General features: G+C 38.6%; 1 protein-coding gene across 1 annotated transcript in view; it reads left to right on the forward strand.

Moving 5' to 3' along the window:
- Positions 1-25028, forward strand: part of LIX1 (limb and CNS expressed 1) — a 57120-nt gene that overhangs the window by 15778 nt on the left and 16314 nt on the right. The window contains exon 7 of the mRNA XM_053907187.1: positions 8136-8299. Coding sequence (XP_053763162.1) covers positions 8136-8299 — 164 coding nt within the window. The remainder of the gene's footprint in view (positions 1-8135; positions 8300-25028) is intronic.

Genomic DNA, 25028 nt, shown 5'->3' on the forward strand with positions numbered 1-25028 from the left:
TCTATTCAGGGGTTTTCTAAACTCTACTTTTTAAGAAAGTGAAGACCTTGTTACAAAGTGAGTAACAATCATGTGTCTACTCTGACCAGGCTTCATCTTTCTGCCCCTACTCCACCATCTCCAGCTGAGGCATGGCTGCCACCACCATATCCATGCTGTGTGAGCACCACAGTGGTTCATACATGAAACCTCCTATTCTAGAAGGAAGTCTTGACCTCTCTAGGAATTTTAGTGACTTCACTTACCTTCTACACACTCATTCAGTTGCACTCAAATGGTTCAGAAAGGTAGAGTTTTCTTATATTCCAAGTGAATTCCACAATTGCTTCCAGATGAATAGCCCTGTGGTGTATACCAAGAAGGCTACAGAAAAGAATGAACCAGAGTCCCTGCCCTCCAGAATCTCACAGTCTGCTGTGAGTTAAATAACAGAAAACTGTATTCTGTAAGATGAATGCATTTCATTCCTCTAGCCAGAAAGAAGTCCAGCCAAGTCTGACTTTATCAGTTTAGCCTGGAACACCACATCCATTTCATTAGCATGGTTTAGAGGAGATTAAGTGCTAAGACACAAGGCCACTAATGGAATGAGAGCTCAGAAAAGGAGATCCATATGGGCTGGAACCCATGAGTAAGGCATGATAGAATAGGTGGTATTTCCTCTGAAGTATGGGAGTAAGTTGGATGGATAGAGGGGAGGAGCAGAAACAACACTCCTGGGAGAACTTGAACCAAAGGACAGGTAAAAAATAAGAACTATATGTTCAGGAACAAGTAAAGACACTGCTTTGCTGAAACTGATTGGGGGTTTCTATAGAAAGGATCAAAGGTTGGATGGTCAAGGTATTCCACATTGTTGGATGTCTTCACTGGTCATCTGCCTTCTGTGAAATCCTTAATGCTCATCTTTTTATAATCAAAAAGAAAGCTTGAGGAAGGGAAAAATGAAATCCTCATTTATGAAAGATTTTTTTGGAGATTGAATTACCACTCTGAAAACTCTGTCATATTCAAGTTTCAAAACACAATGACAAAGAAAGTAGCCATACTAATAATGCCTATAAATTACAATGCAAATTGTCTTGTTGATACACAAAATAATCAAAACTTCCAAAGTGGTTTATGTTAGTTCAGGCTATTGCAACAAAATACCATAGACTGGTTGGCTTAAACAACAGAAATTTATTTTCTCATAGTTCTGAAGGCTGGGATGTCTAAGATCAAGTTTTCAGCGTATTTGCTTCCTGGTGATAGCACTCTTCCTGGCTTGCAGATGGCTGCCTTCTTGCTGTATATTCACATCGCCAAAATAGGAAGCTCTGGTGTCTCTTTCTGTTCTTATAAGGGCACTAACCCCATCATGGGGACCCCAACCCAATGACCTAATTTAAACCTAATTACCTCCCCAAAGCCCCATCTTCTAATACCATCATCCTGGGGGTTAGGTCTTCAACATATGGATTTGGTGATTGGGGGAAGGAAGGATAGGTAGGAGGCACAAATATTTAGTCCATATCAGGGTCAATCACTTGTGTCTGAGAAAGCAATTTGGGGAAATGCAAAGGATTAAGAAGTTTGATGTGCACAGTAAATTCAGAGGTTTAATTCCTTTCTTTACTCTCAGATGTTATAAACTGATAGAAGTCACAAAAAAGAACTAAATTTCATGCTATTATTCTTAGGCCCTCCCCAACATTTCTCTCTCCTTCTACTCCTCTCACACCCCTAGTCTCAGCCATTTGATATTCTATTTCTTTGTAGTAATTTTACCAGTTTAACATCAGTTACCTTGAAAAACATAAAACCACTGATGACCTGTGGGTATTATACTGTGAACTAGGAGGGATGCTCAGTTTGTCCTGACTCCAGCATCAGGCAAATTGTTAACCATCTACCTTATCCCAGTCTAGCTGAGGATGCACTACCTCTCTCATATTGTGTCCAGATTCACTGTGGATGACCAATTTATCTTGTCCTGGCTGTGGATAAAGACCTTTTTCTTTAGTGTCCATTAAAACAAAGTAGAAAGTTAAAAAAAAAAAAAAACAAACTTTACTAAACTTTGAGAGGAATAATGCATAACCAAAAATGATATGTTCCAAACTATAGCTTCTTGACATTAAGATGGAGGGCATAATCAGGCAGAGAATTGACCTTGACTTTTGCTCATGGCCCTCTGCCCAGGAAGCCTGTCCAAGCTCCTCATCAGTCTTTTATCATTTCCTCTTCTTCCTCTTGTTTCTCCGTTAGTCATCCTTACTTGAAAGAAGGGACTAGAATGGGAGGCCCAGTCACTGCCCTCTCTGAGGTATACAATCAGTGGGTATTTACACCATTGCTTTAAACCAGAGCAAAGTGTTGGTTGAAGATTGGTCATCAGGATACCTGTTCACATCCTGGCTGCTCATTCATTATGACAGTTCCAAGCTGGAAACATGTCATATAACCTGAATGAAAAAATACAAATATTGGCCTTTGCTTTATTTGACTTTGTCAAGAATGTGTCAAAAAAAAAAAAAAAATGCCCCCTGGGAAAACATAGGTGAGGTAATTCTTGTGGAGAGCCTCACATTGCCAACAGCCTCACAAATGCAGCACATCTTTTATGCTTTGATGATATTCAAATACTCAACTAATATTAATTATGCTCATACTATGTTCCAGACTCAGTGGAAAGAAAAAATGATGTAATTCTTCCTCTAAAGAGCACTGTCTTCAGTAGAGGTAGGCACACATGAAAACAACTTAAACTCTGCCATAATTAGAGAGTGTCTCAGAATGAACAAAGAGCATAGATTATAAACTCAGCACTAGGTTAAAAATCCCAAGTTTAAGACTTAGTAGCTGTTTGATTGTACCTTGAGCATCTTTAATGTCTAATCTATAAGTTGTGGATGATAATGCCCAGTTGTAGGGGATGTTATAAAGATTAAAAGAGACAAGGTACCTGGGTAGCTCAGTCAGTTAAGCGTCTGACTTTGGCTCAGGTCATGATCTCACAGTCCGTGAGTTTGGGCCCCACGTCAAGCTCTGTGCTGACAGCTCAGAGCCTGGAGTCTGCCTCGGATTCTGTGTCTCCATCTCTCTCTGCCCCTCCCCTGCTCATGCTCTGTCTCTCTCTGTCTCAAAAATAAATAAAAACATTAAAAAAAATAAAGAGTAAATGAGAAAATGCATAGTGCCTGGCTTATAATAGGTACACATGGATATCAGAATAGCAACTTCTTCCTATAACAGGACTTCTCAAACTTTAATGTGCATCAGATTGCCTGAGAATCTTGTTAAAAATGCAGATTCTGGGGGCGCCTGGGTGGCTCAGTAGGTTAAGTGTCCGACTTCAGCTCAGGTTGTGATCTCGTGGTCCGTGAGTTCGAGCCCCGCGACGGGCTCTGTGCTGACAGCTCAGAGCCTGGAGCCTGTTTCAGATTCTGTGTCTCCCTCTCTCTGACCCTCCCCCATTCATGCTCTGTCTCTCTCTGTCTCAAAAATAAATAAAGGTTAAAAAAAATTTTTTTTTTTAAATGCAGATTCTGGTTCGCTAGGCCTGGGGTGGGGCCTATGATCCTGCATTTCTAACCAGTCCCCAAGTGATATCCATGCTGCTTCTCAGAGAATTGAAGTTTTTGAAACAAGGATTTCGTGATTATTTTGGCTTTGTTTTTATTTTTAAGTAGTTGATGCTGAAAGTGAATCTTAAGAGATAACTAGACCATGCAAGAAGTCAACAGCCACTGGGGAAAAGGGCATTCTAAGAAGAGGAATGGAAGTAAGACGCTTGCCATTAACATAAAACTCAAGGAAGTGTAAGGGGCCTGGAAGGTGTCTTGAGGAGAGAGGAGGGAGGTGGCTTGTATGGAACAAGAGAGTATCAAGACATGGAGTCTTCTATGCCTTGCCAAGGAGTTATTTATCTTATAGGTAATGAGGGACTCACAGAGGGATTTTAAGAAGATGTGAATGAGAGGCGCCTGTGTGGCTCAGTTGGTTAAGCATCCAACTTCGGCCCAGGTCATGAACTTGTGGTTTGTGAGTTCAAGCCCCGAGTTAGACTCTGTGCTGACAGCTCAGAGCCTGGAGCCTGCTTCAGATTCTGTGTCTCCCTGTCTCTCTGCCCCTCCCCGCTCACACTCTGTCTCTCTCTCTCTCTCTCTCTCTCAAATAAAAAATAAATAAACGTTAAAAATTTAAAAAAAAATGTTAATGATTTCATGAACTGTGAGATTTAGAAGATTACCCTGGAAACAATTGGAGGATGGGTTGGATAGGAGAATAATGGAAGTCAGGAGGATATTATGGTATACTGGATGAGATATGAACCAATGCAGCAATGGCAGTACAGATTGAGAGGAAGTGGAGATTATGCAAGACATTAGGATATGGAATTGGTAAAACTTGGGCATTTATTAGAATGGAAAGAGGACATGAAATTTAAGGTTCCTGCCAGGTTTTTGATGTAGGTGACTGAGTAGGTTATAATATTACTTTCTAAATACTTCAGGAGGAAGAGAAGAGTTTTTGGGAAAGAAAATTAGTTGAGTTTGGAAAATGTTGAATTTGTGTGACATCTAATAAGCAAGTATCTATTAACAAAGTTGGAGCTATAGGAGAATGGTGTGGGAACCGTTGGCTTATATTATGGTAGATGCAGTCATGGAGATAGGTTCTGTCATTTAAGGAAAATGGTAGAAAGCAAGAAAAGACAAGATTTTTATTCAGATCAATGTGAGGGGTAATGGAGGAAGAGAAACCCAAAAAAGAAACTGAGAGCAAATGGTTTAAAATAGAAAAGCAGAATCAGGATGAATGCTGTCAGAAAAGACTAGAGATATGAACATTTCTAGAAGAAACTGACCAGCTATGTCAAATACAGTTAGAGGTCAAATACATAAGAACTGAAAATTAAGATTTGTTGATATTTGCTAGAGCAGTTTCAGCGGAATAAAGTGCAGAAGAATAAAGTCAGATTGTGGAGGGTTAAAAATGAATGGAAGATAAAGAATCCGAGATAGTAATATAAGATATTCTTTCTAGTAGCTTAGCCACAACAGGAAAATATTAATAACTAATAGCCAAAAATAGTTCCAAGGTTGAGTGTTTCATTTAATTGACTGATTGATTGATTCATTATCTTGATCATGCCTATGGCTGCTGAGAAGTTGTGAATAAAGAGGAAACCTTTAAAAATAGGAGGTGAAGAGAATTACTACCAGAACAATGCCATTTGAGACTGGAAGAAATAATGTGGATCTGGGCACTTGAGCAGATGGGTCACTAGATGTGGGGATGGATATCACATGCTTGGTAGCCCAATTTTTTTCTGTAATAAGGGAGACAGGATCATTAACTGAGCATCAAAGGGCAATTGTGGCTAGGGACTAAATTGTGTAGTGAGGCCTATCCTCAAACTTGGGTGGTTTTCTTCAGCAGAAGTTAAGCCTCTGCTTGCATTTCCTTTGACATTGCCCATAAACCTTGTTGCTACTACTTCAAAAAAAATAAAGGATCATATGTTTCATAAATAGAGTATCCTCTGCTATACTGATTCTTTGGAATTTCAAATAGCAAGCTGGCCTTCTTCCCTTTGCACTCCATTCATCAGGTTTTCCAGTCGACAAGAGGAGATAGAGATAGAAAGATGGATTGTGTGTGTGCATGTACATATGTTGTACTCTTTAGAGGTGATGACATACACAGAACTATCAAAGAAGTCTTCCAAGGTTGCAGAATGAAAAATTTGAAAACTGCTACTCGTGTTCATATAGAAATCTACTTATTACATACCTTTGAACTCTGTAATCCACATAGCTTTGCATGCCAAAATTCTTGTGTTCATTTTACCTAGACTATCATGAGTCTTCATCTTCCAACTTCAGTTCTCAGCTTAAATTCATCCAACAATGAACTGACTTAAAATAGCAGTCTATTGTGCCTTGTGGACTATCAGAGCAACAGTTTACTGGCTTTTGTTTTAGGCTTCAGTCTTTAAGACATCCTGCTGAATTCTGGTGGTCACATGCAAGTAGAAATGCAAACCAGAGGGCTCAAAAATCCTTGCTTTCTTAGAGCTGGGAGGCCAGGGAAGATGAGTAGCAAAAATACAGTTTAGGATATAAAAGTTCTATTTAGAAGTACATCAACTGGTAGAAAATATTATTCAAATATTTTTGAATAAATGAAAAACTCTGTAATGACCAATCTCACCTTGACCACTTCAACATGTACTTTTTAGTTAATTCACCTACACCTTCTGATAGTCTTATGTTTTCCTTTTTTTTTTTTCAAAACACTTCTTAAATACTAACCATTACAGTTTTAAAATATACTCAGGCATCTGATTCCTTAGGCATCTTGAGAATTTGCCTGAACTGCACACTATGAAACTAATCCACGACCTAGGAATGAGGTAAAGGCGCCACGTGCTCTAGTAAACAACTTAGAAGGTGGTTGTGCATTGTTTTTGCCTCCAGGTTAAACTCTGTGACTTTCCTGACTCCCTGAAAACTACTGAACCCCAACATTTTGAAGCACAGTTAGGAATGTATTTAGGAGAATGCAAAGGACATAGGCACAATATTATGCAAAGACTGTTTGGAAGAACAAAAACTATTTAATCCAGAACTTGAGGAAACCTGAGAGTTGTCTGTATTAGTATACTTTCATATACAAGTGAAAGACACCAATACAAAATGATTTAAGGAAAAAGCAGATGCATTGACTCAGGGGCTCAAAGTATTTCTTTGGAACTTAGTCTTTCTTTCTCCATCTCTTGGTTTTACACTTCTCTGTGTTGGCTTTCTTCTCAGCCACGTTTCTCCCTTGCTTGGGCAGTGCCACACTTACCTCCTATCCTCCCAGCAACCTAGTGAAAAAGGGGAGAATCTAGTCTTCCAACATTTCCAACAGAAGTCCTGCACTCATTGGTTCTAAATGACTTGGCTTTGGTCAAATCTCCATCCCTCAACCCTGAAGAAGACATGGTTGAAGGAAAGATGATTGTTTAAAGAAAACCTTTGTGCTATTCCCACAAAGAGGGGAAGCAAATGCCAGGCAGGCAAAAACAACAGATGTCCTATATTGCCTTCATGCATGTGGTGGACTTTCATGTGGATTAGGGGATAAACTTCTGTGAGGCCCCAGAAATGAGAAATAGACCACTTGCAGGAACCTTACAGGAAAGCAGATTTCAGCTTACTCCCAAAAAGGATCTTTTCACAGAACCATTAAGAGTTGAAACGGGCTGCCTCAAGGTGTGCCAAGTGCCAGCTCCTTCCCTATGTTAAGGCGCAAGCCAGATAGGCAGCTGTCAATAGTGTTGTGTAAGACATTCCTACATTAGGCAGAACTTTGCCTGCATGACCTGTAAGGTCTCTTTTGATGCTACAATTCTATTATCCTTGTTAATTTCCACAATTCAATTTGCAGTACAGGATAAACAAACCAACCAAATTTGATCTGAAACTTCTGCAGGCTATCACAGGTCATTTAATCTAAAACACATGGCTATAGCCATTACTGTGTTTTCTGAAGTCATCTAACAGACGTAGTCCTTAACAAGGTCTCCATGTTATTAGTTTCACTTATGGCTTTTTCCAGCCTCCTGCTTATTACACAATTGCCTTTCATTCTCCTTTAGATTGGGATGGAGAGGAGCATGAAAGAGTTTTCTTCTTTCTGCCTTTCTCCTCTTAAATCTTATAATAGGTGGGTCCCAATTAAAATTCCATTGTTTATATCTTTACCTCCAAATTTGGCTTTCACTTTGTAGGTGTAAGAATCTATGAGAAATGGGAGCAGGGGCCATGGATAACCATAGCTCTAAACAAAGTTTATTGAAACAAATTTTCAAAGAAGAAAGAGTGACGTTTTTAATTTGATACTAAAAATTAATTTATAAAGTAAATTTAATATACTGCAACATTATTAGAATTAGGGTACCAAACCGCTTGAGCCATACTCATAAAGAGATAAACACATTTGCATTAAATAGGAAAGCACTCCCTCCCACTCCCACAGTACATACTGTTCTGCCTAAATTGGAAATGACATGTTACACAATCCAGCATGCAAATAAAATTTTGTTTTTGCCCGAGTACATCCTTCCTTAATAACCGATTGTGTTTTTTTGTGTTTTTCAGTGAATGTTGTGTCAATGTTACAGGAATTTTGGGAAAGCAAGCAGCAGCAGAGGGCTGCATTCCCAAGTGAAGGCGTGGTAGTCTATGAGTCACTGCCATCTCCAGGACCGCCCTTTGTGAGTTATGTGACCCTCCCAGGGGGAAGCTGTTTTGGCAACTTTCAGGTAAGAAACAACCATAAATTGGTCAGGAAAAGTTAATTGGGTTAAGAGAGTAAGTCGTTTCATAAAATGGTAACATTATAAGCTTTCTTGGTCGTAGTGAAAAATAAGTTGTGTCACATTCCATTATATATACAGGTTGGTCAGGTGTTCCAATTTTTTTAAATGTAAGTGTTTTAAATTAAGTGATGTTTCTTTGTGGAAAATTAATTTTATAGCATTTTATTTGCTGATAGCTGCTGCCTTTCCCCTCAGAATATTTTAGAATAAACCATACGGAACAAGGAAACTCTTGCAAAGTCCTTCCATCAGGGGCCTTCCATCAATTTTGTAATCAAATGCTAATCAATCTACTACACACCAAAGCACGAACCAACAGCAAAGGTTGAGACTCACAGGTCTGAGTTCAGGCACTTGTACTAAGCCCAAGTTCTGCCTCTGAATAGCTGTATATCCTTGGGAAGCTGATTTTAACTTCTTGATTTCACTGATTTTGAAATGGGGAATAATATCCATGGTGTTAGTTGGGAGTCATATCAGATATATATGCAATATACTTATATGCACATACTAGGTATTCTAAGTATTTTTTGGTAATTATTATAAAGGCTCTTCTAGTTGGTTAAATCTTTATTTTGTTTATGATTAACGTAAATGATGATGCATTTCTAGTTGTATATCAACTCACACAAAAACATTGCCTATATTAACCATCAACTTATGATTGTCCAGTGTATATGACAAATATTCATTGACTAGCAAATATCAAGCGTTGGGCCCAATGATGAGGATATAGTCCATACCTTGAAGAAATAAGGGTGCAAAAAAATTATAGTAATCAAATAGTTATAGATGAGGGTCAATGAAAGCATAAAGAAGAAACTTCTCAGTTTACCAATCACCTTTCTAAGTACTCCTTTAATGCAGTAACTCTCTCTCTCAATTTTCCATAACTGGCAAAAATGCTTTAATTATAGTTTATGAACTATATGCTCAACAAGCATTCAAGTTTCCCTCTTAGGTTTGACAACTAGGAACCCCAGAGGCAATTTACAGTGTACCTCTTTGCAGTGTGAGTCTACAAAACTTAATGTCACGTAATTAAGGACTAACATTATACTTGATATTATTTATATTTCTACCTTTACTCTCCCTTTGAACCTAGTGTGCCTTACTCATTTATTTTATCCTGCTACTGTGTATCTATTACATGTTATTTCAAACCTTTATGGAGTGAGTCTAATAAATAGACCCAAACCATGAGGGTGTCTTTGCCAGTCAATACAGGGGACATGACATTCCTAGCATACAGAACAGTATGTGGAAAGGTCTGGAGGAAGAGAAAACCACAAGAACTTTCAGACTTTGGGAAGCCTAAGTGTGCCTGTGGCAGGGAAATGGTAGGAGATGATGGAATAGGCACTCATATCAAACAATAAATTTTCTTCATACTTTGCAAAGGAGAACAGGTTCTATTCTGTGTACAATCAGAACCCCTGAAGGATTCTGAGCAGGAGACTGATACATTCAAATGTGTTTCAGAAGGATTATTCTGACAGTAGCATGACAGTAATTTTCAGGCTAATAAAAGAACTGTTTTCAAAACTTCTGGCCCAGCCCGCTACGGAGGTCTTGCTTTCTCCTACCCTGAACATTGATCAACAGTGGACCTCTATTTGACCTCGACTAATGACAGTGAGTTGCCTAATGAAGATGATTTGAAGGCAGGTCTAGAAGCCTCAAAACAGAGTTTAACATAACCACAGATACTTAGACAAGGATGAGGGAGAGGGGAAGGGGAAGAAAGGCAGCAACTGAGAAAGGGATTCCCAAACCATGTGAACCTGCAAGCCCATCATTGAGCATTCTAAGGTGAAGTCTGCCTATTCATACAGAGCTTCCATCAGACTTCTCGTTCAGAGGAGACCTTCTAGGCAGAACTTGCTCTGTGGCAGAACTACTCAGCCACAGAACAAGGTCTTGCCAGCCACCTGAATGAATCTCTTTGTCCATGAATGTAAATGGTCTAAAGACCACCAAACATCTGAGGAAAACTAAAAACAGAAGAGAAAGGCCAAGTCAAACAAACATAAGAATATAAAGAATTCAAGCAACAGATGACATAAGAGAGGATTCCAGTGAGTATCCTCAGAAAATTGTGGAAAGATATTTATCCTTGAAATAGCTATGAAACAAGGCAGGGAACAAGAAATTTAAAAATATGGTTGCCAAATTAGAATAATAAAAATAAATAAATAAAAGAGGAGTAAATAGATGAGTGGACATAGGTCACAGCCAAATTAGTGAAGGATGACAAAGTAAAAATTTTATTAGTAAAGTAAATGTTCTACAACATAGAGCAAAAAGACAAAGAGACGGGAAAAAAATTAATACAGAAGATATGGGGATAAATCCTGGAGGCAAACGTTAATCTCATAAGGGTTCTAGAAAGAGACAAAGGAAATAGTGGTGAATAAATATATAACAGAAACAATTTTCTTTGAGTTAAAGAAATCATAAATTTTCATATAGAAATGAAAATTTATTTTACATTTCTATAATTTAAAATTTCTATAATATGGAAATTTATGAAAATTTATTTTACATTTCTATAATGTAAAATTTCTATAATATGGAAATGCCCTACCATATTCCAAACAGGATCATGATGAAAGAATCACAGAGTTCTGTGGGACTTAGAGAAAATATTCTGCTTAACAGATGGATCAAGAGCCTTTTTTTTTTGATACTAGATTTGTAATTGATCTCACTGGTTTGGGTTTTAGTTTTTGGTCTTATTTTAATGTAGATTGAATTTCTATGTAAGATATGTTTGGAGGAACTGATGTCATAGGGCAAAAAATGGCAAACCTGGTCAATAAAACTGAACTATTCTTTTGAAAAGATTAATAAAAAACATTTTTGGCATTTCTGAGTAAGAAACAATACAAAGCATATACTACACTAAGCGTGATAAAAGGAATGCAATCATAGGAGTATAATATAAGAATACTACATAAACAATTATATTGAAAAACATGAAAACTTAGATGATATTAAAAAAAACTTAGATGATATTGACTACGTTTTGGGAAGTCTCTGTATTATCTTTGAAACTCTTCTATAAGTCTACAATTATTTCAAAATTAAAATTTAAAAAATGTTTTCAGTGGCTCCCTATTACCTTCTTATTAAAGTTTAAATTCCTTAAACTGGACCCCAACTTTCCCTTTCAACTTTATCTCCCTGAATTCCTCTTCTGACACTCAATGCTTCAGCCTAACTGTTCTTTATTTATATCTTGACCTCTTCTAGCTACTACTTATATGCATATACTTATATGCATATGCATAGTCTATAATAAAATGTAAATGCCTCAGAGATAGGCTCTGTATCCTATCCCTATGACTCCAAGCACTGTGCTTTGCATATAGTAATGCCTAATAAATTTTGTTGAAGGAATAGCTAAATAAATGAATAAAAAATCTCAAAAATCACTGAAATTTAAGGGCGCCTCGCTGGCTCAGTAGGTTAAGCATTTAACTTTTGATTTAGGCTCAAGTCATGATCTCACACTTTGTGAGTTCAACCCACACGTTGGGCTCTACACTGACAGTGTGGAGCCTGCTTGGGATTCTCTCCCTCTCTCTCTCTCTCTCTCTTTTTCTGCCTCTCCCCTTCTCACACTCTTGTCTCAAAAATAAATAAATAAACTTAAAGAAATCACTGAAGTTTATATTTGTCCATTATTGTATACGATCACTATTCATTGATATATAAAATAGTATATATATTATTATATGCAATACAGTATATCAAATAAGGTATTTTACCTAACTATAAGATGGTGGGCTGGCAAGGAAAAGTCAGAAACATTAAAATCAAATAATATTATTATGTTCATATCTGTGGCTTAATTTAAAAATATTGATGTAAAAAACCATCTAAGTCTCTCTGACTTTAATTTATGCGTAATAACTTTCCTTCCACCCTATACCCATGCCATGAATAAGCAAGATTTGGCCATCCTCTCACCCAAGTGTTCATTATGTCTGTCCTTATGTAATAAGTGCATTCATTATAATCTATCTAGAATATAATGTATATGACAGATCAGTGCATGGGTCTAGAGCACATGAGTTTAAGAAACTCAAATTTTCTTGTTTTTGTTTTTTGCTTTCACTACACTGAGAATTATGAATTTCCCAATCATCTCATAAATTTCTACTTAAAATGATAGGGCTTCCCCTAGATAGTACATTCAACATCCTCCTTGTGGTCTTTAAAAAATAGAAGACAAAATGAGAAAACTGAACTCTTCAATAGGGAAGCCTCTTGGTGATTTCTCTAATCATTTCAGAGTCTCCTTTACCTTATGTTTAAATCATTATATTTTAAGGTTCTCAGGAGGATTGTTAACATCGTTGCTTTAAAAGATGCAGAATTTCCTGAATCAAATGTTTTGAAAATGTGTTTGGGTGATTGGCTGACAAATCTGGTCCCTTAACCCATTTGGCCTTCCAAAATATGATTTGAGAAAGGAAAACCAGGAAATAGAAAAAAGAAAGAAAATTTCTCCTAAAGCAATGTCCTTACCCTTTTCTTTGTCAGTTCAGAAACCATCTTAAATGTTATTTTCACCATATAACATTTCATCATGTTTTTGCCAGCAGTTGGCCAGTAAGAGCCTACATGCTCATTCCTGCAATGCTTTTCACATAATCAAATGTCACCCTTGTGCACTGCAAATCATTTCATGATGGATTATTAATGCCAAGACCATGTGCTGAGACATGGAGAAACCATTATGCCAGCAGTAGCCTTCTTACTGAGCCATGGACGTCACCTCCAATGGTGCCAAGTAATTGAAAATACTTGAAGTGGAGTATGGGACTGGATTGAAGGATTAATCCTTCTGGTTTCATGAAAGCTGTAAGAGATTATGCCCATTCATTCTTTAGAAAAATGGTATTCAGACTTAGCTTTAGTTTTCTGATTAATCAAAGGAAAGCAGTCAAAAGGCTCTGATGGACACAAACCACTGGTTTTATGCAAAGAAACCTCCCACTGAAGTAAATGGGAGGCTTGTGTCCAAGAAGACTAATTAAAGAACTTTCAGTTAGTCTTGACACCACAAGCCACAAAAAAATAAAGAGCCGGAGGGAAAGACAGCAGCCATAATCTTGTTTAAACTATGCCTTCCTAAATTACTATGTATTAGAAAAAGAGAAGTGAAAATATGATTCATTTTTGAATTTCAAAACAATGAATAAATGACCTATTGATATTAAATTATTTTTCTTTTAGAAAGTTATATTGAAACACATTAGTTCTTATTGTGTCTTTTATAACAGAAACCATCCTCTAATATTACAGGCATTAGGTAGGAATTCATGCATTTTGGACATATTTTCTTTATGCCATTTTCGTCTAGGCAGTTAATCCTTCCCTAGCCACATATCATGACCATGAAAACTTGCAGTAATTTCCATTTTTTTACAATAAGAGCAACACAGAGGCCATCAGATCAACGTCTGGCTCCCCTTTTGATGAACTCAGAAGGAAAGCCACTCACTGCTTCAGCAGCTGTTTCTGTTTTCAAATGCAAAAGGAGAACTTATTTGAGTATTTTATCTTATTTTCTATTTTGATTAAAAGGTTTGATTCAAATTTTGTTTTCCGGCCAGTGACGTGGCCTTCCAGGTAGCCTGCTAGAGTGATTTGGATTAATGAAACTTCATTCTTATTTGGAATAAAAACCAAAAATTCCTTTGAGTGTAGTACTAGACCATGCGATTATTTATGTGCATAAGTTGGGATTGAATAAAAAATGTGTCCCCTGGCTAAAACACTGATGTGATAGCTCGATTTATTTGAAGTACAGGACACTAAGCCATTTGGGTATCATATCTTTTTTCACATAAACATTTTGCTGTTGTTAAAATTTCTTCACAGAAAATAAATATAGGTGTTAAACACGGTTCGGGTATTTAGGCTGTTTTGTGTATTGCCAATCACCCCACAGAACTGAGACATTTCATATTTCCAGAGGCAACCCATTGATTGATTTTTTTTCAACAAATATTTGGTGTTGCATAACACGCTGCACAGTTGAGAGATGTGAGAGGAACACACAGAGCAGATGAGCTCCTAGCAAAGCTCTGTCTCTAAAAGGCTTTTCATTTTTATGCCTCTTAGTTTTCACACCAAAACTTTTGCCTGTGAAGATACCTAGAAAAACTACTTTTCCAAGATATATATGGCCTAAAAGAAGGAGAGGACTGTTTGATTTTATTGTGTTTTAGTTACTTGTGGCAGTAAGCATACTTCCCCTGTATTATCAGATATAAAACACATATTTTACACTTTCATGCATTGAATGATTCTTCTCAAAGTCCATGGAATTAAAAGTATATTTAAATCACAACAAACTAAGTTTATAAAAGTAAGTTTTTACCAGGAGACATGAACTAATAGAAAATATTATTAATTCATAGACTTGGTGAAATGGAATCATAATGTTTTTTTCACTGTTTATTAAATAAGGCCTAGCCTTAACATTCTGTGTCCCAAATAGAGATTTAGTTCCTGCCAGAAAATTGAGACTCTTACCCTACACTAAAGCTGTTTTAATGCAAAGTATTTCTATTTGAAATCATCCATGACCTCTCTGTCTCCAGACTTGTACACCTTGACCCAAATGCACAACACACCATGCAATGTAACGTAACTTCTAAAGGAGGCATTTCCTGGTAGAAATCTCCACAGGAAAGCATCCTGTGTTGCAACTAATGAGACCCAAAGATAGGAAGGCTAGTTATAGCCCCTTCCCATTTGAAAGTCATATGTCAAGACTTTAATGACTTGCCCATAAAACTGGGAGTGCATATTGGTTTTTTTTTTATTTTTATTTTTTTACATTTTATTTATTTTTGATAGAGACAGAGCAGACGTGGGGGAGGGGCAGGGAGAGACGAGACACAAAATCCAAAGCAGGCTCCAGGCTCTGAGCTGTCAGCACAGGGCCAGACGTGGGGCTCGAACTCACAAACTGCAAGATCATGACCTGAGCCGAAGTCTGATGTTTAACCGACTGAGCCACCCAGGCATCCCAGGAGTGCATGTTGTTTTAATGAGATGTTGTATTTATTCCCCAGCCCTGTTCCCTGACTTTAATCTATGTCTTTTCTTAGTGAGCAAAGTGAACAGAGATGCTTGGCCTCCAAATAGAACAGAGTGCAGTGAAAGAAATGCTTGCGAAGAGAATCCACAGTAAATAAAGACTTGGGACTATCTTCACAGGAGTCTCCAAGCCCCTAGTTGAATGAGCTTTAGGAAGATACTGTCTCTCGAGTTGCTGAGTGAGGAAGAAAAGCTGACTCCATCTTGCCCCGTCCCCCCTCCATCCCTCTCAGTGCAATCAGAGCCAAGTCCTTTTACATCAAAGCAACTATAAAAATAAACCAAAACTTTGAGCCCTGATCAATTCATCTTGTCTTCACCTGAACTTGAAAAAAGCAAAGGAATAAAAGAAAAAAGGGGAAAGAAAAAAACGCAAGGAGCAAAACACAACATGGTTTTGTAATAGTTACCAGGGACCTTGGTCTAGGTATGTGTGTAGAATAGCATTTGCAGCAGAGGTAAACTAGGAGGAGGCCAGGTGGTTTATATTATAAAAATAACATTCTGACCCACCATGTGCATGAAACGTTTCTTTCAGTTGACAGGAACTGGTGAGTTTTCTCTGAAAATTGGACTCCCAGACCACTCCCCTCCCCCATACCTAGCAAAGACCCTGATTCCCAGCACACACAGAGTTCCAAATTGCTCCCAACATATTTGCAGCCAGCCTGACCTACAGAGAAAGAGACACAATATTAACTTGAGTGACTGAGTTTCAACGGTTGCCCTTTTTCACATCACCATCTGGAAGGAGAAAAAATGCTAATATATCCACAATTAGATAAATTGGAACACATGCAAATGTTCATGCTTAGACCAGGGCAGTCAAGGTCTTAAAGAACTGAAAAGGGGACAATTAGCAGCAGGGCCTGGCTTGCGGCATTCTTTGTGCTGATGCCTTGCTGTCAGGATGAAACAGAGGTGTTGGTGACACTGAACAGAGCTGGCAGGCCATACACACACAACTCTGCAAGTCGCTTGCTGAGACTTGAACTCTGATTCCCAAAAGCAAAATTTTTCCAACCACCTGAATGACAGACTTGACAGCCTAAAGGACTTGGGCAAGAATTCTCACCTCTCAGTCAGTTTATTTGGTTTTGCCACCTGCAAAGTCCCACCTCAGGACATCCCTTGGGTAAATGTGCCATTCAGGGAATGCCACCTAAGTAACACTGACCTGCCCTTGACCCCAAGGGGGACAACATTTTCAGGTCTGAATTCATACGTAGATTCGATCTGTCACATTTGCTATTACTGTTCTTATTCAAAAATCTAATTTCTTAAATAGACTATTTTTCAACTCCTTGGCTATCATTAGTAGGGACTGAGTTAAGTGTGCCTAACTTGGTTTTGTACATTTTGGACCTACAAACCATTTTTTTTTCTTGATGTCTTTCAAATACAAATATGAAAGGGGCGCCTGGGTGGCTCAGTCACCCAGCAGACAGCAGTCTGATGTCCTCGCAGAGCCTGCATCAGATCCTCTGTCCCCCCTCTCTCTGCCCTCTCTCCTGCTTATGCTGTCTGTCTGTCCATCTGTCTCTCTCTCTCTCTCTCAAAAAAAAACAAAAAACAAAACCTGAAGCCACAAGAGAATTAAAATAAATAAATAAATAAATAAATAAATAAATATATGAAAAATCCTAAAAAGTCTGATGTTTAAGATGGAAAAAAGTTACTTATATGGATGTCTTTCCATGTGCTTTCCTATGGAAAACACTGTAGTTGAGATGTATGTACAGTAACATCTTGAGGTCCAGAAACAGCCATTCAACCCATGTATTCTTCCTATTTTCTCATACTAAGCATGGGGAAAATTATTAATCAAATGAAGGCTCTCAGGAAAGTAACTGTTCAGAGTATAAATTGTGCCAGCCTAACCAGGTTTCTAGGAACAGTAACACATTTATCAATACTTGTAAAGTATTTAATAAATAATTAACATTAAAATTCGTTTCTTATTAGGCATTTCTATTTTTTTCCCTTTTTTTTAATGTTTATTTTTGAGAGGTGGGGGGTGGGGTGCAGAGAGAGAGGAAGACACAGAATCTGAAGCAGGCTCCAGGCTCCGAGAGCTATCAGCATCAGCAAAGAGCCCGATGCGGGGCTCCAACTCACGAGCCGTGAAATCACGACCTGAGCTAAAGTCAGACACTTAACCTACTGAGCCACACAGGCACCCCAGGCATTTCTATTTTAATAACATGTACATGACACCCAAAATTTTATTTTACTTAAGAACTTCTGTACATCCTAAAAAGTTGATAAGTTACTATTTTATTTCAGGACAACCTACTGACTCGCAAATTAATCTTGGTTGAATAATTTGCCATTGTACAGTGCCACAGTTTGGGAAATTATCATGGAAGGAATAAAAACTGCTGAGCAGAAAAGGAAAATGGAGACCTCACTTACTTAAATCAGCAGTGCTTATATACTTCCTAAGGGCCTAATTTTAGAACTGTCATAAAGAATTTTTTTTTCAACCTGAACACTGCATTCCTTGATTCTTTGGTAGAAGCAATTTCACTAGTGAGAAATTAACATTTTGATGATAGCAGAGGTGGACTTCCTATTGTGATATTGTGATTTATAATAAGAAATACATATTTCTTATTCTTCAACACATATGTCTTTATCCTTCCTGGTCCCTAGCGCAAAACTCCTAAAATGCTGAGAACTTCTTAAGTGGTAAGAATAAAAAGGTATATTTTATTACTCACAAAAAAAACCTTTCTACCACACCTGAGTTTATGTTAATGAGGTGATTTCTGAAAAGCCCCTAATGATGATGGCTGGTTGCCAAAGGAACCAACCAAATGAGTGGAAGATTGAAAGTTTCAGACCACGTAACTGACCTCTTAGGAGAGGGGCTAAAAATTAACTTAATCATTGATGGTCAAAGATCTAATCAATCATGCCTATGTTATGAATCCTCCACAAAAATCCTAAGTGATGGGACTTGGAGAGCTTCTAGGTTAGTGTACATATGGAACCTGGGAAGGACATGGTACTCTGAGCCCCTTCCCACATTTGTGCCCTATGCATCTTTTCCTCAGGCTGTTCCTGAATTGTATCCCTTCATAATAAGTGAGTAAACTAATAAATGTACCATTTTCCTGAATTCTGAGAGTTGTTCTAGCAAATGATAGAAGAGGAGGGAGTAATGGGAACTACTCATTTTTAACAGGTTAATCAGAAACCTAGGTGACAATCTGGACTTGCTATTGATGTCTGAAGTGGGAGCAGTCTTGTAGGACAGAGCCATTAATCTATGGGAAGTGATGCTATCTCCAGGTAGATAGTTTAAGAATTATGTTAAAATGTAGGACATCCAGCTGGTGTCAGAGAATTTGTTTGCATGGGGGAAATAGTTGTGTTGGTGACCAGAGTATAGAAGTGTAGAATGTTTTGGTATAGTAGAGGAGAGACTTCGACTTTTCAACCATGAAGCCAGTGAAGCTTCTATCTAGGTTCCTTCCAAATCACAGTGCCAACTTTTTAAATTCATAATTTCATATTTTCTTTAAACAAGGTCCACCAAATTGTGTGAACTTCAGGCCCCACAAAATCATGGTTCTGCCCCTGATATTTACAAGTGAGACACTAATGGGACAGAAGTCTCCAAGAGAAGTCCTGGATTCACCTGCCTCAGAATCACCTAGAAAGTTAAAATGCAGACCTCCCCACTGCAATCCTTTTAAAGAAACTGATTAAATTGGTCAGATTGGGGCCTGGAAACGTGCATGTTTAACCATTTCCCCCAGTGATCTTACTATGAACACTAAAGTTTCTGAACTCTTGGTTCAGATCCTGGCCTAGGCTTATCAATGATCTTCACAGTGTACCTAGGGCTCTTAGTGGCTTGTTGGTGATCTAGCATGCAAAATAAAATATAAGGCAAGAATGAACTGGTCTTGGGGTAATTTCTTATCTAATGGAGTTGGGGACATTTAATTTAAATGACTTTTTCTCTTGAAGAGTTAGCAAACACTTCTTAAAATTATTGAGCACTCATATGTGGTAGAATTATAAATTCTCTTGGCCCCATACTTCATCAAGGGGTAACTTCCAGCCAGCATTAGAAATTTCCTACAAGGGATGACATTTGATCTTCTCATCTAATCATAGCTGGCCTCTCTCTCCATTTTTCTTCTTCCTATTGTCCAGTTAGAGGAAAGCACCAAAAGGACAGTAGAAAGGAAGCAGATATAGAATAATTGTCAGCACATTCCCCTCTTCACTAAGCACAGATGCTTGCCACAGCATACTGCTTCCTCTTTGGCTTTTTGTTCTGAATGAAGTTGAATTTGTCATGCGGGGATGGGAGGAGACAATCTTAAAGTCTTTTGTCAAAATGACCCATAGAATATCAAAATAGGAGCTTTGGCTAAAGAACTATATCAATTTGAGGAGTGCTATGAGATTTTAGCTAAATTATTTATTCCATCTATTCCAAGGTGTGTGACCATTTCTGTGACAAGCACAATAGTGTAGTAGTTAAAAATCTTGGCTCTCAAGTCAGGGAGACCTGGGGTTTAATCTTTTTTTCGTCACTTTTTAAGTTATATAACCTTGGGATATGACCTCTGTTTCCTTATCTGCAAAATAAGATAACAAAGAGAAATGCCTTTATATCAGTGATCTATGGCTGGGTAACAAATTACCTCAAAACTTACACTCATTGTCTCATACTGGAGGTTTATAGTCAAGCTGTCAGTTGGAGCTGAAGTCATCTGAAGGCTTGATCTGTTCTGGAGGATCAGCTTCCAATATCACTCAGATGTCTGTTGGCAGAAGGCATTAGTTCCCTACCATGTGTGTTTCTCTGTAGCACTGCTTACAACATGGCAGTGGCCTTTTCCCAGAGAAAGCTGTCTAAGAGAGAAAGCAAGTGTTACCAAGACAGATACCACAGTCCCGTTTATAACCTAATATTGAAAGTGACATACCATATAACTTCTGTCACATTCTATTGGTTACATACACCAGCCCTGGAATAGTGTGGGAGGGGACTGCATAAGGGCGTGGATGCCAGGAGCAGAGATCATGGGGAGCTATCTTGGGGCTGGGTACCACTGCCTTCCAATAGTTTTCCTCAGCACTGCCGCACTCTTTTATTTATTTTTTATTTTTTGCTTTAATTTTAGATTTGAGCCAGGAGGCTTTGAAATGATTATTGTGATTTATAATGTATCAACAAATGAAAGGCATCTGAGCATCAAGATAAATGTCTGAGTGGGATCTACTAGCTGCTTGAAAATCATGTAGCTTCACATGCCTAAGAAATCCACAGCTGACTACCTCAACTATTAAATATTCCAGCTCTGCACTTTAACAAAGTGCAAAGGACAGAAGTTGTCTCTCTATATTAACAAGTAAGAATGGTTAGCGGATAAGGCATGGTTTACAAATCTGTATTTATGATTGGGGTCTGGCTGAAAAACTGAGAATAAACCATACAACCTGGGAAGTCTAATTCTAGCAGGAAGTTGTTTTGAAATAACATCATACTTCATTCACTCTCCAACTGATGTCTTTGATGACCAATTTGGACAGGACACAAGTGTCCTGTCACTTACCCTATTTTATTTTCTTGCAGCATTTCCTACTGATGGTAACCGTAATGGTGCCTATTCTTACAACAGAATCCACACTCTGATGTAGATTTGCCAAGCAGATTGCTTCTGGCTACATTTCTTGCCCAAGTGCAGGCCCTTATGGTTTGAGAGATCCCATTTAAATATCCCTAAAGAAAAATATGCAGCCTTTACTGGCTTGGAATTGTAGCTCTAAATTTTAGAAGAAAGCGGCTGGTTAACATTATAGACATTTTGAAGTACTTGTCTTTTAGAAATGCAAAGAACAATAGCAAGAAAAGCCTTTTGATGATTCAGAATTTATTTTATTTTATGTACTTATTAATTGGTACACTTTCTCCCCCATTTTAACCAAAGATTCTGTACATTGAAACAATAAAATAAGTAAAGACATGTGTCTGCTTTAAAATCTTGATATTGGTGAAGTCTCCGTAGTCCTTTTTCATGCTTTCTGGGAAAAGGCTCTTCTGTTCTCTCAGCCCAGCAGCACTTTGATCTCAAAAGCAGTGCCATTTGGTTGTAAATGTATGTGGCGCCTTTGATCTACTACTTAGCTGGTCTTATTTAAAATAGATAGCTTCTTTTATCTAAGTAGTGTTTACTAGGTCTCTCTCTATGAAAGACAGTTTAAATTGCTATTATTTAGATAGAAAGCTATATAAAGTTTCTTAAGATTGCCCAGATCTGAATCTAATTTCTCTAAACTCTGAAACCCCCAATGGCTCTATTATAGATTTTGTAAAGAAAATTCCTATTAAAATGGGATACTCCTACAGATGTCAGGTAATATTTGCAAAAACTTTGCTTTCTGATGGGAAACTGACTTTACAAAGAATAATAAACATATTCTACATTCAAGCAAAAATGGTAATCTTAGAGTGCCTGAACTAATGGCAATTATCCCTCAGAAATTCACATATTAATAGATTTTTATATTACTGTGTTATACATACCATACAGGGTATATTGAAATGGGATTTTAAAATAATAAGTGCATGTATTTAATTCTCTTCTTTCTGAGGGTTTTTTGAGCATTTTGTCAGGTGCCTTAAAGACTTACTGAATTTTTGGGGTGCCTGGGTGGCTGAGTCAGTTAAGTGTTTGACTTTGTCTCACTTCATGATCTCACGGTTCATGGGTTTGTGAATTCAAGCCCTTGCATCGGGCTCTGTGCTGACAGCTCAGAGCCTAGAGCCTGCTTCAGATTCTGTGTCTCCTTCTCTCTCTGCCCCTCCTCCACTCATGCTCTGTCTCTGTCTCTCAAAAATAAATAAAAACATTTTTAAAAAATTAAAAAAAAAAGACTTGTTGAATTTTCTAGACTGTATTCAATTGAATACAGCAACAAGCTGAATGTCATTCAACAAGCTATATTTCAAGTACAGAGACATAAAAATGACTTAGTCACCGACTCTGCCTTTAGGATGCTTACCGCCTAGGGTTATGGGGTAGAGCACTGGCAGATAATTACATGGCAGTGTGGTGAATGCCTCTCATGAACAGTGATCCTCCCACCCTCACCTTGGAGTGGTCAGGGAAAACTTCCTGGAAGTGGTAACACCTGAGCTTCCGTGAAAGCCCACTGATTCAGAACTCAGTGTTCCATAAATTCTCAGCCAAGTCCATATGACAAAATCAACCTATCTGTCCAGACCCCCCTAATTGAATAAAGTAGCCTAAACCTCAGGAGAGAGCTAAATCTTAAAAGACTTTTGCTGCCTGAAGCTATCCCAAAGCCTTCTTGCTTGTCATTCAACTCTAAGGGGAAAAACCCCAAATCACTTTCATATATATTTTAGAACTTTAGCACCATTCTTTTTTTTTTTTTTTTTTTTAAGTTTATTTACTTTGAGAAGAAGAAGAGAGAGAGGGAGACAGAGCAGGGGAGGGGCAGAGAAAGAGAGAAAGAGGGAGTCCCAAGTAGGCTCCATGCTGTCAGTGTAGAGCCTGACATGCAGGACTCAATCTCACAAACCAAATTGTGAGATAATAACCTGAGCCAAAACCAAGAGACAGATGCTCAGGGTCTCCTGGGTGGCTCAGTCAGTTAAGCGTCTTACATCGGCTCGGGTCATGGTCTCACGGCTCGTGAGTTCGAGTCCTGTGTCAGGCGCTGTGCTGACCACGGAGCCTGGAACCTTCTTCGGATTCTGTGTCTCCCTCTCTCTCTGCCCCTCTCTTGCTCACACTCTGTCTCTCTCTATCTCTCAAAATTAAATAAACATTAAAAAAAATTTTTTTAAGACAGATGCTCAACTGAGCCCCTCCCCCAGGCACCCCAGCATCATTCTTTATTTAAAAGGAGACATTGGAACTCTCTGTGTGTTATAAATTAAAATAGCTGTGTATAATTGCTGTGTTGTTAGGCTACTGCACGTTTTTTCCATCCTCCCTGGGGTCACGTTTCTATTTCAGAAGTCTTGTCGTTATTTCATCTGGACCCTAACCATGTGGAGCACTTCCAAGTGCTGACCCTGGGAGCAGGCACTCTGGAGGATGCTCAAGAAGTATACAAGCTGCCTTCCCAGGCCTGGAGGTTGGGAGAGGGGCAGGAAGAAGTGATCCGTAGCCAAGTACGGGATCATTACAATAGTTGTCTCAACTGTCCAAAGAGGGAGGTTGCAGTGGGAAAATCACAGGGGCTGGGGCCTGACCTCAGGGGATTTGTACTGGGTTTGTGGAGATGGAGAGGAGAGGCCAGCCTCTGGAAGATACAAGAGCACGAGTTTGAAGTGTTCCTCAGTCAGTGTCCGCATAGTCAGAGTGGGGCAGATGAGGTAGAGGTGGGGAGGTGTGGAAAGCAAACTGAGGGGGTTTGGCTTTTTCCCTGTGGAATTAGTGAATTCTTGAGGCTACAAAACTACAAAATAAATTGGGATCTTTGGTATTTTCCCTGTTCTTCCACATCAGTCACCAACCACTACTGATTCTGAGAAGCATGCATTTTAGGTGGTAGGAGCCTTGGAGACCAGAGGGCCTGGCCTCCCCATTTGTCCAGTGAGGAAATACGTCCCAAAGTTTAGGAAGCCCGGGTCTCATGATCATGAAGTAGCAGAGCCAGAGGTGACTGGCTACGTTGTTGACCAGGACCTGCTTCTGGGCTTCTCTTCCCAGGGCTTGTTTCCCACCAGGAGTTTTGGAGTAGGTTCTACGACCCTTGGCAGTTCATAGGAACCTGTGGGAGAAATGGCATCACACCCTCCAGTAGGAGTGAGCTCCAAGGACAGTGCAGTTCTCACAGGGCTTCATCCCTGTACCTGGACCCCCAGGGTCCATGCTAAGCCAGAATTTGAATAAGAGGAGTTGTAGCTGACAACAAAAGAAACAGGATAGAAAAGAATCAAGACACATTGAGTGACCCATGTGAGCCACAGGAAAGTGAGGTTAGGAGAATGGAGAGCAATATTACTTTTAGGAGGAATTACTATTTTTTTTAATGAGTTGCTAATCATAGTCTGCCTATGGTTCTTAACTTCAGAAAGACCAAACAGGGCATATCCTACCCAAACTGTGTGGACTGAGAGCAAGGTGGAAAGGGTGGTCCTCAAGAATATCAGGGAATGGTTATTAGAAGGAAAGTGGGGGATAAATGCTGGAAAAGAAAAACAATAGATTTTGACATTAGCTCCCTTGTCCTAACCTGGACATGTAAGCACATATAAGACTCAGATATTCCCATGTGTCAGGTGTTCTCAGGATTTTACCTATATTAACTAATTGTGCCTATCCTCAATGTGATGACATAGGAATTACTATTATTACCATTTACAGAGGAGGAAATTGAGACACAGAAAGGGCTAACTTGCCTATAGTCTTTCAGCAAATAAGTACCATAGCTTGAATCTGAATCTAAGCAGTCTAACTCCGGAAACTGTGTTTTCAATTATTCTGTTAAAAATATCTCCAGGGAACCTGGGTGGCTCAGATGGTTAAGTGTCCATCTTTGGCTC

Source organism: Panthera pardus, unplaced genomic scaffold (genome assembly GCF_024362965.1).
Source record: "Panthera pardus isolate Hobbes unplaced genomic scaffold, ASM2436296v1 HiC_scaffold_2, whole genome shotgun sequence".
NCBI classification, from domain to species: Eukaryota; Metazoa; Chordata; class Mammalia; order Carnivora; family Felidae; genus Panthera; species Panthera pardus.